Source organism: Plodia interpunctella, chromosome 1 (genome assembly GCF_027563975.2).
Source record: "Plodia interpunctella isolate USDA-ARS_2022_Savannah chromosome 1, ilPloInte3.2, whole genome shotgun sequence".
Classification (NCBI taxonomy): Eukaryota; Metazoa; Arthropoda; class Insecta; order Lepidoptera; family Pyralidae; genus Plodia; species Plodia interpunctella.
This window is the reverse complement of record NC_071294.1, coordinates 1,117,738-1,131,670: the sequence shown is the minus strand read 5'-3', so window position 1 is coordinate 1,131,670 and position 13,933 is coordinate 1,117,738. Positions and strand designations below refer to the sequence as shown.

General features: G+C 38.4%; 1 protein-coding gene across 9 annotated transcripts in view; it reads left to right on the top strand.

Annotated features, from left to right (window-relative positions):
- Positions 1-13,933, top strand: part of Zir (Zizimin-related) — a 37,669-nt gene that overhangs the window by 19,228 nt on the left and 4,508 nt on the right. For 5 of the 9 annotated variants that reach the window (XM_053745728.2, XM_064436990.1, XM_053745739.2 and 2 more), the window contains 14 exons: positions 238-464; positions 1,403-1,575; positions 2,730-2,809; positions 3,317-3,493; positions 4,033-4,159; positions 5,086-5,252; positions 6,513-6,647; positions 7,206-7,346; positions 8,799-8,957; positions 9,416-9,454; positions 10,648-10,824; positions 11,825-11,998; positions 12,514-12,644; positions 13,408-13,579. In XM_053745728.2, the coding sequence (XP_053601703.1) occupies positions 238-464; positions 1,403-1,575; positions 2,730-2,809; positions 3,317-3,493; positions 4,033-4,159; positions 5,086-5,252; positions 6,513-6,647; positions 7,206-7,346; positions 8,799-8,957; positions 9,416-9,454; positions 10,648-10,824; positions 11,825-11,998; positions 12,514-12,644; positions 13,408-13,579 (2,079 nt within the window). The remainder of the gene's footprint in view (positions 1-237; positions 465-1,402; positions 1,576-2,729; positions 2,810-3,316; positions 3,494-4,032; positions 4,160-5,085; positions 5,253-6,512; positions 6,648-7,205; positions 7,347-8,798; positions 8,958-9,415; positions 9,455-10,647; positions 10,825-11,824; positions 11,999-12,513; positions 12,645-13,407; positions 13,580-13,933) is intronic. The other 4 variants (XM_064436988.1, XM_064436994.1, XM_064436981.1 and 1 more) reach the window with 3 other exon arrangements.

Here is a 13,933-nt window from a genome sequence, read left to right as displayed (position 1 = left end):
TTACTTACTTACTACGCTGGTTCAGTGACCCCAAAGTGGATCTTGACCTCCGAAACGAGAGTACGCCATAATCTTCTGTTCTGTACGGAGTTCTGCCAATTGACCGCTCCCAGCTCGTGCAGATCAGCTTTCACAGCGTCGCTCCAGCGATATCTGGACTTCGAAGTGGGGTTTCTTAAAATTTAAATTTAGTTTTTATTAATTCATATAGTTTCTATATAATCGATGAGTCCACAGCTGGCGTTCCTCCGCATCATCTGTTCGCACGAGCACTACGTGTCCCTGAACCTGCCGCCGATCGCCCCCGGCGCCCCCGGCAGTGTGTCCCCCGCCCCCTCCTCACACTCGCTGGCGTCCCAGTCCAGCGTGTCCGCCGTCCAGCACCAGCTCAGCCATGAGTTCCGGTCGAGGCATTATTTGGCTGGATTGCTGCTCACTGAATTGACCAACGCTTTGGAGTTGCAGTAAGTTTGTAACAAAACATTCTCTTACACGAGTAAAACGAAAGTGACGAAGTTTAGTTTTCTGTATGTATATGTATGTTATGTATTAAAAGTAATATTCCATAATAGAATAAATATATAAATAAATAATAAATAAATTTAGGACAAATCACACAGATTGAATTAGCCCCAAAGTAAGTTCTAGACTTGTGTTACGGGATACTAACTCAACGATACTATATTTTATAGCAAATACATATATAGATAAACAACCAAGACCCGGGCCAATCAGAAAATGATCATTTTCCATCATGACCCGACCGGGGGTCGAATCCGGGACCTCTCAGTAAGAAAGAGAAATATGAACAAGAAATACAAGAGAAGAAATGCTAATATCTTTTGGTTTAATTTTTGTTGGATTTGTAACAATCTTGATTTGGATCAATCGTATAAATGGCTAGCTTGTTTTGAGCATTTCGATTACCATCATTACCCAAAATTAAAATTCAAATCATTTATTCAGAAATTAGACCTTCACAGGCACTTTTTCAGGTCAATTTTTATATTAAATTGTAATTTCCCATAAGCTACAAACTACTGGCATTCCGGAACGACCACTGCTGAGAAGAAATGCCGAAAGAAACTCATTTGAACAGTGTAGGTTCCTATCAGCTTACCATTATATATTGTTTCTTATATTTTTTTTTCAAATAATATATCAAAGTACATAACCCTTCAAATTTCAACAAAGACAAGACGTGGTCGTAGCCAGACTGGAGTATTTGCGGTGGTGGATGCAGTTGCTCAACAACCACACTACATTATATTCGATTTATAAGATTCTAAAAAGTTTATCTATTTGGAAGTACCATAATGATACAATGAAACGCTCAAAACGGTCGGAAATAGCTCGCTGTAGCTAGAGGTCGAGCTCGAGTGAGAGTGGGTGTGTCGCGCAGGAGCCCGGTGCTGCAGTGCGCGGCGGTGGGCGGCGCGTGCGCGCTGCTGTGGGCGCACGACGCGGACGCGCGTGCGCACGCGGCTGTGCGCGCGCGCGTGGCCGCGCTCTACCTGCCCGTGCTCGGCGCCGTCATGGACGCGCTGCACCAGCTCTACAGGGGCGCCGGGAAGGGTGACACACACATATATATACTTTAAAATAAATATATTTAGGATCATTGTGATAATTCATAGACTGTAACAATGTAACTGGGTCATTATACGAAGGTATAAATTTGGTTGGAAAGTCAATTTTCAAAAAGTATGAAATTATAAAAACAAACTAAAATTTTGTAACAAGTTTTATTAAGAAGTCATCGCCATGAACGTAATATTTAATGTAGCTGTCGAACAATAATATGTTCGCGAACATTTTAGCACGTTGTGACGTCACTTGTTCGTGTCATTCAGTATAGAGCGTTTAGACGAGTCAAAACATGTGTGATTCTATTTTTATCACAGTATTTTTTTAACTGATGGTTCTAATAATGTAAGGGCCTTCGAATAGTCATCAAAACAAAAATTTGGCCAATAGAACCCTGTCGGACGCTGCAATGGAAGAAGGGCTACGCATTTTTTAAGTTTTATTATCTATTTTAAGTATTATATATTTTTTACTGCTTATAGAAATTTAAATTAATAGGGGTGTTTAACGTGTCTGTCTGTGCCATCGTAGCTCCCAAACGGATGAACCGATTTTCGTTTAGTTTTTTTTGTGTCATAGATAATTTTATCCCGAGTGTTCTTAGCCATGATTCATGAAAATCTGTTCAGCCCATCAAAAGTTGACTTTTGATGGACGAAATGAATATTGAAAGTATTTTTTTTTTTAATTTGTCTAAGAAATAAATATTAATTAAATTTTACTTCGTTTCTAACACCGAAAAAAACAAAAAAAAATGTTTTGCACTTCAGATAATATTCAATGAAGATTAAATTGCTTAAATACAATATTTTTTCTAAATTACGAACCGGAAGTCATTAGCATAATGTAGTACTTACATAACTATACGTAAATGTTATATTACCGTGTCGGCCAGATAGCAAACATTGCAATGGCGGATCAATACGGTAATCCCGCCAAAATTGGCTATTAGTAAGCATCCGTCTATTGTAACGTAATTTAGTTTATATTTTTATTGCACTATTATTTATTTCATTATATATCTAATTATGATATATTCATTTAAAACGTGTTCGTGAATAAATCTTATATGTAAGTTAAATTATTTATTTTCTTCTTCTTTCTTGCATGGATGCCAATATCAATAGTTGATTTTACTTTAGATGCTCTTCAGTTGGACAATGAGTTGGGTCACGTCGGCAGCTTGTACACGGCACCATCACCTGACGGGGAATTCAAACAGGTACTTTAAATTGTTATATATAACTAGTTGCGCCCCTGGGCTTCGCTCCCGTGGGAATTTCGGGACAAAAGTACCATATACGTTATTCCAGGTTATATTCTACCCGTGTACCAAATTTCATAACAATCCGTCCAGTAGATTATGCGTGAAAATTGAATAAGGAATTATGAATTAGAATTGAACAATTGATTTTTTGCTTGTGTCCGAAATGATATTTTTGTAAAATAACTTATATCTATAGTAACGAAACTGTAAATATTATCGACACGTGTGTGACCCGTATTTTTTTTATTATATTTAATTCAGTTCGTCGTTTTTTTTAATATTAAATTAAGCAGCCCGTCCTAAACACAAAAGTATAATAAACTAAACCAACTAAAAAATCACACTATCTACTTGTGAAAACCGCACAAAAATCCTAGTAGTCTTGTAAGTTGATCGTGTTCATACAGCCGCGACTGTACCTTTTCTATATAACTTGTAAAGGTGAATCTATTTTTGTCACAGAGCGGTCGAGCTCCGTTCAATAGCGAGACAAGCCGAAATCTCCTCATGTGTTTGGTCTGGGTCCTCAAATGGACTGACAAAAGCGTGTTATCTGCTTGTGTGGCCGACATGCCAGCTGCAAGACTGCATGGGCTATTGGCCCTTATTGACCTTAGCTTCAAGTGCCTGGAGTATAAGGTTGGTTTAATATCTATTTATTATTTCAGTGGGTTTGACCTTAATTTGATGGATAGAAAATATGAGGTCTAAAGGTCTCTGAAGAAGGCAATTGGCAACCCGTTCCATTTAATAATGCCAAGAAAGTTGTTGTGTGTTTCATTCCACGTAATAATCACGACCAATGAGGAATACGACTATGCGAAGAAGGTGGTAATTGCAAGCTCAAAATATACTTATTATCAATTCTTACCTTTTTATACTTTGATTTTAGACATTATTATTATTATACTTAGCCATTTTTCATTTTAGACCATAGTCGCCTAACTCAAATTTACCTCTTTCCTGAAAAAAATCTAAATCTGCCTCCAACTTGAGTTACACTCAAGCAATGGCTCTAATAGACATAATTGCTCAGTACGCGACGACGTAGTGAACAACGTTATGGCTCCGTTGTTTTCTATAGGAGGAATTGACATTGACGTGTGTTGACGTACGTCGAAGTTTCGTGCAAGTTTAAAAAAAAAACATTGGACGATGTATATTTTGTATATCACCAGGGGCGCAAAGAGATAATGAAGTGTGCGCAGCAAAACGTTCGCAAGACCACCGACATCAAGGCCAAACTCGAAGACGTCATCCTCGGACAGGGTTCCGCAAGATCCGAGTTCATCATGAGGAGGAAAGGTACGGAACTTGTCTTAATACTAATTTAATTGGCGCTACTTGACACTTGTTTACTGTCAAGAAATAGTAGCTGCCGTGTTTGCCCCGTAATTTTAAAATAATACTTACGTTTTTATGCTCAGTAGCGCCATCTACTTTATAAAATGCCATGACCAAATCCTACGGGAATCGCGTATTTTCGGGAAAAAAAAGTACCCTATATATTAATCCAAGGTATCAGCTACGTTAATACCACATTCATGAAAAAATTGCCCAACCGTTTTAGCGTGAAGAAGAAACAAACATACACATAAACTTTCGATTTTACAATATTACTGGGAAGTAGGATTAGTGTGATTTAAAAGCACGCTAATTGTGTTGTTCTTCACCACAGCACTGATTTGTGACTGTTGATTTTCTGTAGAAAAGTTTATAAGTTCGTAAAAATATATATTTTCCTGTAGATGAAAATTTCATACCAAAAACACTACATCATTTGACAATGATATCAATACACAATATTTTTCGCGCACATCTATGTCATAGACAATAGAAACAATGCGGCCCCTAGGCTCCAACGCTCAACGGCTGGGGAACAAATCGGGAAAACGGTCAAACAAGAGAGAAAAATATTTTTAATAGAAATAATTTTCCGAATGATGGTGAATTAAAGTTTCAACCTTTTCTTTTTATGCCAATATTGATTGTAACTATTATTGTATGTTAAATGTCCCCTTTTCACACTTGAAACTTAGTAAAATCTTCTTTATTATAGTCCGTAGTGTAATCTCACTTGCCAGCTTATTTCCTGACACAGAAACTCTAAAAATTATGAATATTTTCTTCATCCACGCACTACCTATTTAATATGAAACTGTTCCACTATATTTCCTCCTGCAACATTGTGCCGTCTCGCATGCCCCCCTGACATCTGTCTCGCCACTCAGCGGGGTGTAACGTAGGCTGCAAGCGGGAGCGCTGGCGCAAGGGCGAGTGGGCGCGGACGGCGCGGGAGCAGCAGCTGGCGGCGCCGCAGGCCGCGCCCGACCTGTCCGCCGCGTTGGCCGCCGAAGTCTCGCTCACGCTGCTACAAGCCTTGGAGACTATTGTGCAGGTATTGTCGTTGACCTATGGTAATACCATTGACGACCTCGGTGGCGCAGTGGTAAAGTGCATGATTTTTATATCTTTTATTCTAAATTCAAAATTTTAAATTATTGTTCCACTTGATATTTTGAAATCACATTTTGACTCATTCATTACCATAACGATATCGGCACGTACCACACGTACGCTGTAATAATAATAAAATATATATATGTAATAACATATCTTAAATTATTTATAGACCCTTGAAGGGTCTGTATTTTACTTATTAATTATACTATTATATAACTGTCGTCTTTGCCTATTTCTACTCCAACCCTACCTGAGATTACCCTACCATCTAACAAGGTCATGATGGAAAATTATATTTTTCTGATTGGGTCTTGGATCCCATAGCACAAGTCTCGAACTTACTTTGGGGCTAGCTCAATCTGTGTGATTTGTCCTAATATATTTATTTATTTATTTAATGACGCGGGAGAGGCCTTTGCCCAGCAGTGGGACACAATTATAGGATAGAAGATGTTTTTTTTACAAACATTTCTTGTTTTATATTTTTATTGGTCGTTCCGAAATACTAGTAGTTTGTAGCTTCGGTAAATATCATTTAATTTAGAATATGACGTGAAAAAGTGCCTGTGAAGGCCTAATTTCTGAATAAATGATTTGATTTGCTTTTATTGTCCTTAGAACAATCCTATAGCGTTCAACACGTGAGAAAAATATCGTGTCCGTTCGGCAAACAGTTGACAAGTTCCCTCGTCGGAAGCTCAATCTGGTCGCGTATACCACAATAATACATTGTCATCTAAATTAAACGTGTATATGAAGATATTTTTAAATAAGTTTTTGTCTAGGAAGTATGTTCCTTAGTTCTAAGTTATGTTCCTTGGCTCACAGCACCGTATCTTTTAAAAAATATAAATATTTGCTTCGAAATTGAGTTTTAAAATTCCACCCGAACGAACACACTATGTTTATATAAGAACAGCAAAGTGAAGTAAACTGTTTTTTGACGAACTACATTTTTTTTGCCATTGCAATCTATACTATTATTATAAAGAGGTAAGCGTTTGTTAGTTTGTATGTTCGAGGCGGGTAATCTCCGAAACTACCGAAGCGATTTCAAAAATTCATTCACCATTGGAAAGGTACATTATCCAAGATTGCTATAGGCTATATTTTACCTCAAAATTCCAACGGGAGCGAAGCCCCGGGCGTTTTTCTATGTATCCTAAACACAGATTATAAATGTGCAACATTCCAGACGTGCAGCAACCTGGACTGCGGTCAGAGTGTGTGCACGGGCGCGCTGCAGGTGTTGCTGCGCGCGCTGCAACGCAACCAGAGCACGGCCGTGTTGCAGCACATGTTCGCGAGCGTGCGCGCGCTCATCGTCAAGGTTTGTGTTTACTATGATAATTGTTGTTATATATTTTTATGCCTGTTTTAGAGAATGATTAAAAACCGCGCTAATAGAAAAATGTCATGTGTATAAGTGACCTGTCTTCGCAAGGTATAATACGTTGTTTTTGATGTATGTAAACCTTTGTTAATAAATTGTCTTAACAATTAGTGAAAACAGCATCAAACTCCGTAGCGTTGTTTAAAAGAAAAAAAAGCTTAGAAACAGCCCGGCTATGCATTTTTACTTTTCGAAGAGAGTTTTATTTTTGTCGTAGAAAATAATCTGCAAAAATATACTTATTCCATACTAGCCGATCGCCCCGGTTTCGCTCGTGTAAAACAAATAATAAACCTATCACGTCACTCCTGAAGGTTTCGCCTATATCTGTTCCAAATTTCATCGAAATCGGCCCAGTAGGTTTTGAGATTATTCATTACAAACAAACATACAAATGTTTTATCTTTATAATATTAGTATGGATAAGTCCACAGTATGGAATACGGTTATTTTATCAGATTATTACGCTCGTATTGAAAAAATTATCGCACCCAGCTGGGTTGGTCGTGCTGCGGCGAGGAGTCGGGCGTCTGCCGCGTGCTGCTGCGGCACTGCGCCGCGCTGTCGCAGCACACTCGCGCGCACGCGGCCGCGACTCTCTACGCGCTGATGCGGCAACACTACCAGCTCGGGAACGTAAGTTTAATCTTAACTTACAGTGCTTGCCTCTGAACCGAGAGGTCCCGGGTTCGGGTCATGTTGGAAAATGATCTTTTTCTGATTGGCCTGGGTCTTGGATGTTTATCTATATATGTATTTGTTATAAAATATAGTATCGTTGAGTTAGCATCCCATAACACAAGTCTCGAACTTTGGGGCTAGCTATGTGATTTGTACTAATATATTTATTCATTTAAACTAGCTATTTCCCGCGGTTATTCCGTGCGTCTAATCTTTATTTTTTTTTGTCAATATCACTGGGTGAAAGCAACGTTTCGCGTTGTAACCTATACCACATTTCAAATTGAAATTGAAAACCGCATCAAATTCGTTTTGCGTGATTCGCAATAAAACATACGGACAGATAAAAATTCTAAATAGAAATTTGTTTTGGCTTCTTTTAGTCCCATAAAGATCCTCATATTATTTTTTCTTTAATATCTCCTATGCCCTGTACATAGTCCACATACACTACACATACATTGGCCTTAAGTTTGTGTGTGTAACAGCTGACGGGCGAGTGAATAAACTGACGCACCATACAACTAGTTTTTCTCGATGGCTAGCTATCTCTGTTCGAAACCACAACGCTTAGCTCATAGCAAATCAAATAATTTATTCGGAAATTAGACGTTCACAGGCACTTTTTTCCCGAAAAGCTACAAACTACTGGCATTTCTTACAAACTTGGCAATGATAGACTCGGATAGAATTTAGGGCTAGTTATATTACATTATAATTCTTTTTTTGTTTTGAATTTGTAGTGGATAGCATGCTCCTCTTTATTTATTTATATTTGCATACCTATATTCGGTAAAACGTGTAGGTCTAATTCATTATGACTATTTGTACTCATGTTTTTGGCAAATAAATGTTTTCTTTCTTTCTTTCTTTCTTTCTTTCTTTCTTTCTTTCTTTCTTTCTTTCGAGACGACCACTGCTGAGAAGAAATGCCGAAAGAAACTCAATTAAACAGTGCTGGTCCCTGTGTTGCCTGCCTTTAAAATCAGTGTAGCAATAACAGAAAGGAAATATTTGAATTAATATTTCTTTGTTATATTAATGAATGAATTATTTATTTATTTAAGTAACCATGACACATATTTGTTCTTCTTCATAGTCGTATTCCTCATGACTGAGGGTCGTGATTGTTACGTGGAATGAAAAACACACTTGGCATTATTAATGGAGTGGTTTGCCTTCTTCATTTGACAAATAAATTAATGCATCAACCAGTGTACAGGTTTCCTCACGATGTTTTCCTTCACCGGAAGCAAGTGGTGGTCGGTGAAAACTATACAAACTCATGTGGCACGAGTAGGATTAGAACCTGGGACCTTTCGATCCACAGGCGGGCGTCTTAACAATTACACCACCACCGCTTCTCATATTTGTTAGTAACACCTATATATATGTATATGTTGATAGAACTTCAGCCGCGTGAAGATGCAAGTGACAATGTCGCTGTCGTCTCTGGTGGGGACGTCGACGACGTTCAGCGAGGAGTCGCTGCGGCGCGCGCTCAAGACTATACTCGTGTACGCGGAGCACGACACCGACCTGCAGGACACCACGCTCTCGGAACAGGTATTTAATACTAGTATTTATACTGCTGTGGCGGGACAGGTATTTTATTGGATTGGTGTGAAATGATACTGAAGTTACCTCTTGGAACAGGTATTTATGATTAGTATTTATACTGCTGTGCGCGGAACAGGTATTTTAAAACAGTGGTGTGAAATGTAAATACTGAAGTTACTCTTGGTACAGGTATTTACGATTAGTATTTATACTGCTATCGCGGAACAGGTATTTTACAGGATTAGTGTAAAAAGTAAATACTGAAGTTACTCTTGGAACAGGTGTATGTGACTAGTATTAATACTTCTGCTGCGTAAAGATGCAAGTCCTCTCCAATCTCAGTACACATATAATCCAGACCAAAAAGATTATACTGTATCAAATTAGTACATGCCTAGGTCTATTTAATATTATTTTCTTTATTATATAAATTAATATTGAAATGATTTTACTGTTTCTCAAAGTCGGGAACCAAACAGGCGGCCCAAACAGCCATAATGCTGGTAAGTCCACAAACAGCCCGGCACGTTTTGGAACAGTGTTATGTCTGTCTACATTTGTGGCCGTCCAAATCAAAAGCGACCTTATGGCGGCTGGCACTTAGGTCTTTATTGCCGTTGTTCGAATACAAAACAACGGCAATAATGACGTAAGCGCCGGGCGCCATAAGGTATCTTTTCAGTTGGACGACCACATTTTTAAAACCCTTTTAAAATCCGCGATACGAATGAAATCCTACGGCAATTTGGAGCTTTCAATAACATATCGGGCACGTTGTTGTTGTAAGCGCTTGTAGCGCCGTGTCCGAGGACTTCTATCGTTGCAGACTGAAGTCCATTCATATTGCTCCAAAAGCATTCGGCTAAATAGTTATACGTTCTAAGAAATGTCGACTAATGTTATCAATAAAATCCTTGCAATAACATATTTTAATTATACTCGATGTAGATTTAACAATAATATCCTCGCATGTTTGGAACCCATTTGTATTACTAATTGGATGGCTGTTTTCATTATATCAATTATATTTTGTCCAAATACTAAATTCACAGACTTGTTGTATGTATGACAAGAGTTTTTCTGGACGTGTGATTCTCGCCTTAGAATTACATCATGACACTTTACATCATGACTGTGACATTACATGTCAGAATGACATCGTGACTCTTTATGACATCACGTGGACGTCGTACGAGGCGACAGCAAGATATATAAAGCCTTGATAATTGTGATAGGCAACAACATTCAAAAAGATTTGACGTGGAATCAATGGGGAGTCTTCAAAAATCAAAAGTTTATTTTTATCTTAGGCATTGGCTTAACCTACAGATTACGGCGCTTCAGATGGTTACTTGTAAAGCAAGGATGAGAAAGAGAGACAGTTATATTACTATTATTCCATACTCCACTACTCAAAATCGTATTCGTCGGCGGTTCTGATGTGTTACATTCGTTTCTGTGTTCGTATCCATCGTGCCCCGTGATACAAGCTTAGCACTTAGTGTGTGGCCGTCCAAATCAAAAGTGAAAAAATCCACATTAAAAAAAATGGATATCACTCAACGGGATGATATCCATTTTTTATATAATTATCAGCTCCCACTGCTGGACAAAAGTCGCCCCTCCCGTTTTCTGTCCATTTATATAAAAATATATAATATATTAATAAATGTATATATTCTATTTTTTATCCCAGGTGAAAGATCTAGTGTTCAACCTGCACATGATATTATCGGACACGGTCAAGATGAAGGAGTTTCAAGAAGACCCGGAGATGCTGCTTGACCTGATGCACCGCATCGCTCGCGGGTACCAGCACAGCCCCGACCTGAGGCTGACCTGGCTCAACAACATGGCGCAGAAGCATATGGAGGTGGGTGTGGCTTCCCATATATTTTTCACAGTTAGTGTAGTCGTAAAAGTCATGTCAAATGCCTTTGGGTGACTTGACGACCTCTGAACCGAGAGGTCCCGGGTCCGGGTTCGATCCCCGGTCGGGTCACGATGGAAAATGATCTTTTTCTGGTTGACCCGGGTCTTGGATGTTTATCTATATATGTATTTGTTATAAAATATAGTATCGTTGAGTTAGTATTCCATAACACAAGTCTCGAACTTACTTTGGGGCTAGCTCAATCTGATTTGTCCTAATATATTTATTTATTTATTTATTATAAAATATGAAGCCAGTGTTAACAATAACTCACTGGTAAAGAAGTGTGAAGGAGTGTAGCGGGAGGTTACAGAGCAGGAAGATCTTCCAGCCACACTGAATATCGTGACGAGACACTAGACTTGATGTGGGTGGATACCAACACAGACCCAAACTGAGGCTGATCCGGCTCAAAATGATTTCATTAGTAAACAGCGACATTATTTCTGATCGCACTAATATATTCACTATAAATTTATTACAAAAATGATAACACAAGCTTTTATTATTGTCAGGGAGATCTTATTGAATTATACGTGTAGTAAATCGTAAACGAGTTCCCAAATCTGGAGCCGTTCCTGGGTGCACCATTAGGCCATGCATTATCATAAGAATGCATTATCAAAACTGAACGTGTGCATAAAATTTAAGCTAAATCGTTTGAATATATCAGCTTCAAAATTGAGTTGCAAGATTCGACCCGATCGCAAGTTAAATAAAACCTTGTAATAACTAATATTTAGTTTATCATCATATTGTACCATACACAGTAATCAATTCTTTTTTATAAATAAGTAAAGTACTGGCACAATGTTAATTTTGTAAATGTTTAAAACAAAAAGAAAAAGATTCTTTATTCACAAAAAAAAATAATGCGACACAAATGAAACGCCACACGCCGCGTTCAAACAGTCGTGAAATGTCTGCCTGTTTCCGCCAGCGTTCAAACCACGCAGAGGCGGGCATGTGCCTGGTGCACGGCGCGGCGCTGGTGGCGGAGCAGCTGTGCGCGCGCGCACGCGGCGCCGCCTTGCTGGAGAGGGTCACGCATAACGTCTTGGACGAAAGCTGCGCGGACGCCTTACATCACCATCTCACACATCACGAGCTGCAGGTTTCATTGCTAGCTCTTGCCCGCGGCTTCGCCCGCTACTATTTCCCATGGGAATAGTTATTTTATTTATTTATTTTATTTGTTTCATTATAGAATAGAATCATTTATTTGCAAGATTTACATAGATCTTAAGTCAACTGTAACCAACCTGCATGCTGGCGTGCAAATATTAATAATATAAACAAATATATATCAATAAAATATTTATACAAGTTCAATGTTTATCGTTCATATACTCTTTAATACTATAAAATCTTTTTCCATTCAACCATTCGGTCAATGTTTTTTTATGAAATTCATTCCATCAGTCAATTTAATACTATTTGGTATTTACACACAAACTGTACAATTTATTTGTTTCATTTATCTTAACCATTACACCACCACCGCTGCTCCATCAATAATGTGGTTGTGAGGTACAGTTATGTGCTGGGCCACGTGACCGTTCCGTTTACAATGCACACCTAATATTTGCTACCAAATCATTCCATAATATTGATATGTATAAATCTCAGGCGCTTCTGGAACACGCGGCGAGCGAACTGATGACGGCCGGGATGTATGAAACAGTGAACGAAGTGTACAAAGTTCTCATCCCAATAGCGGAACAACACCGCGACTATAAGAAGCTGGCTAATATTCACAGGTAAATCACTATTCTCATCCAATAGGGCTAGGGTATACAGGGTGACTTTTTAGACAATGGCAATATTTTGTCTACACGCTCAGTCCATGATTCTGAACAACTTTTAGTATGGGGGGTAACATCGAAATCGCGAAAATAATTGCAGCTTTTCTGTACAAATTCAAATCATTTATTCAGAAATTAGACCTTTACAGGCACTTTTTCTCGTCAATTTTTATATTTATAGTTATTTCTCACAAGCTACAAACTACTGGCACAATTAAATACCTAAGTTGTGGAAAGTGTATACATCAGCTGATTTTTTTCGCGAATTCAAGGTTCCTTCCATACGAAAAATTGCTCAGTACCGTCGACTGAACGTATATATAATTTTTTATGGCGTTATTTCGATTGCTTCCGATACCATCATACATAGAGTCCAGCACATAGCCTAAGACCCTATTTCTGAGTAACAATTAGACGTAAAGAAAATTTGAGTTTCTAGGAGGTTGCTAGAGGGAAACTCAAAAATTTTCTGGCTGAACCCGCTCCTAACTGACTTACCACCACAAATGCGACAGGTTTATCTGTTCCCGACCGTAAATTGTAAGTTGACCTGAGGGGTAAGTGCGGGATTGCATTGCACTTCTCACCATCGAATTGATTCGAAGTGACACGCAGCGGACCAATCACATTGCAGTGGGGTCACAATGGCGCAATGTGATTGGTTCGCTGCGCCTTCTGAAATGTAATTATTTATATATTATTGCAATTTTCATTGCAGTAAACTAAACGAGGCATTCACCCGCATAGAACAATTGCACGGGAAACGTGTGTTCGGGACTTACTTCAGAGTATCATTCTACGGGTCCAGATTTGGGGACCTCGACGGGGACGAGTTTGTGTACAAGGAACACGCGTTGACTAAATTGCCGGAGATTTTTAGCAGGCTGGAGGTGAGAAACAGGGTTGAACCCTAATTCGTAAGTCACAAGGCTCCTAATAGAACGAACTGTTTTAGACCCGCTTATATATTTATGTTTACTGGATATTGTTAATGTTAAAAGAGAGATTGGTAATCTGCGCTCTTCAAGTAATTTTCAATTAGAAATAAAAATAAACTGACAAATTCTTTTATTTAGTTTTAGCTATTAATTAATGAAAATTGTTAAAAATGTGATCTATGAATTATCATATTCAAATTCAAAATTCAAATCATTTATTTGCAAATTTGACCTTCACAGGCACATTTTCTCGTCAATTTTTATATTTATAGTTATTTCTGAAAAGCTACAAACTACTAGCACTTC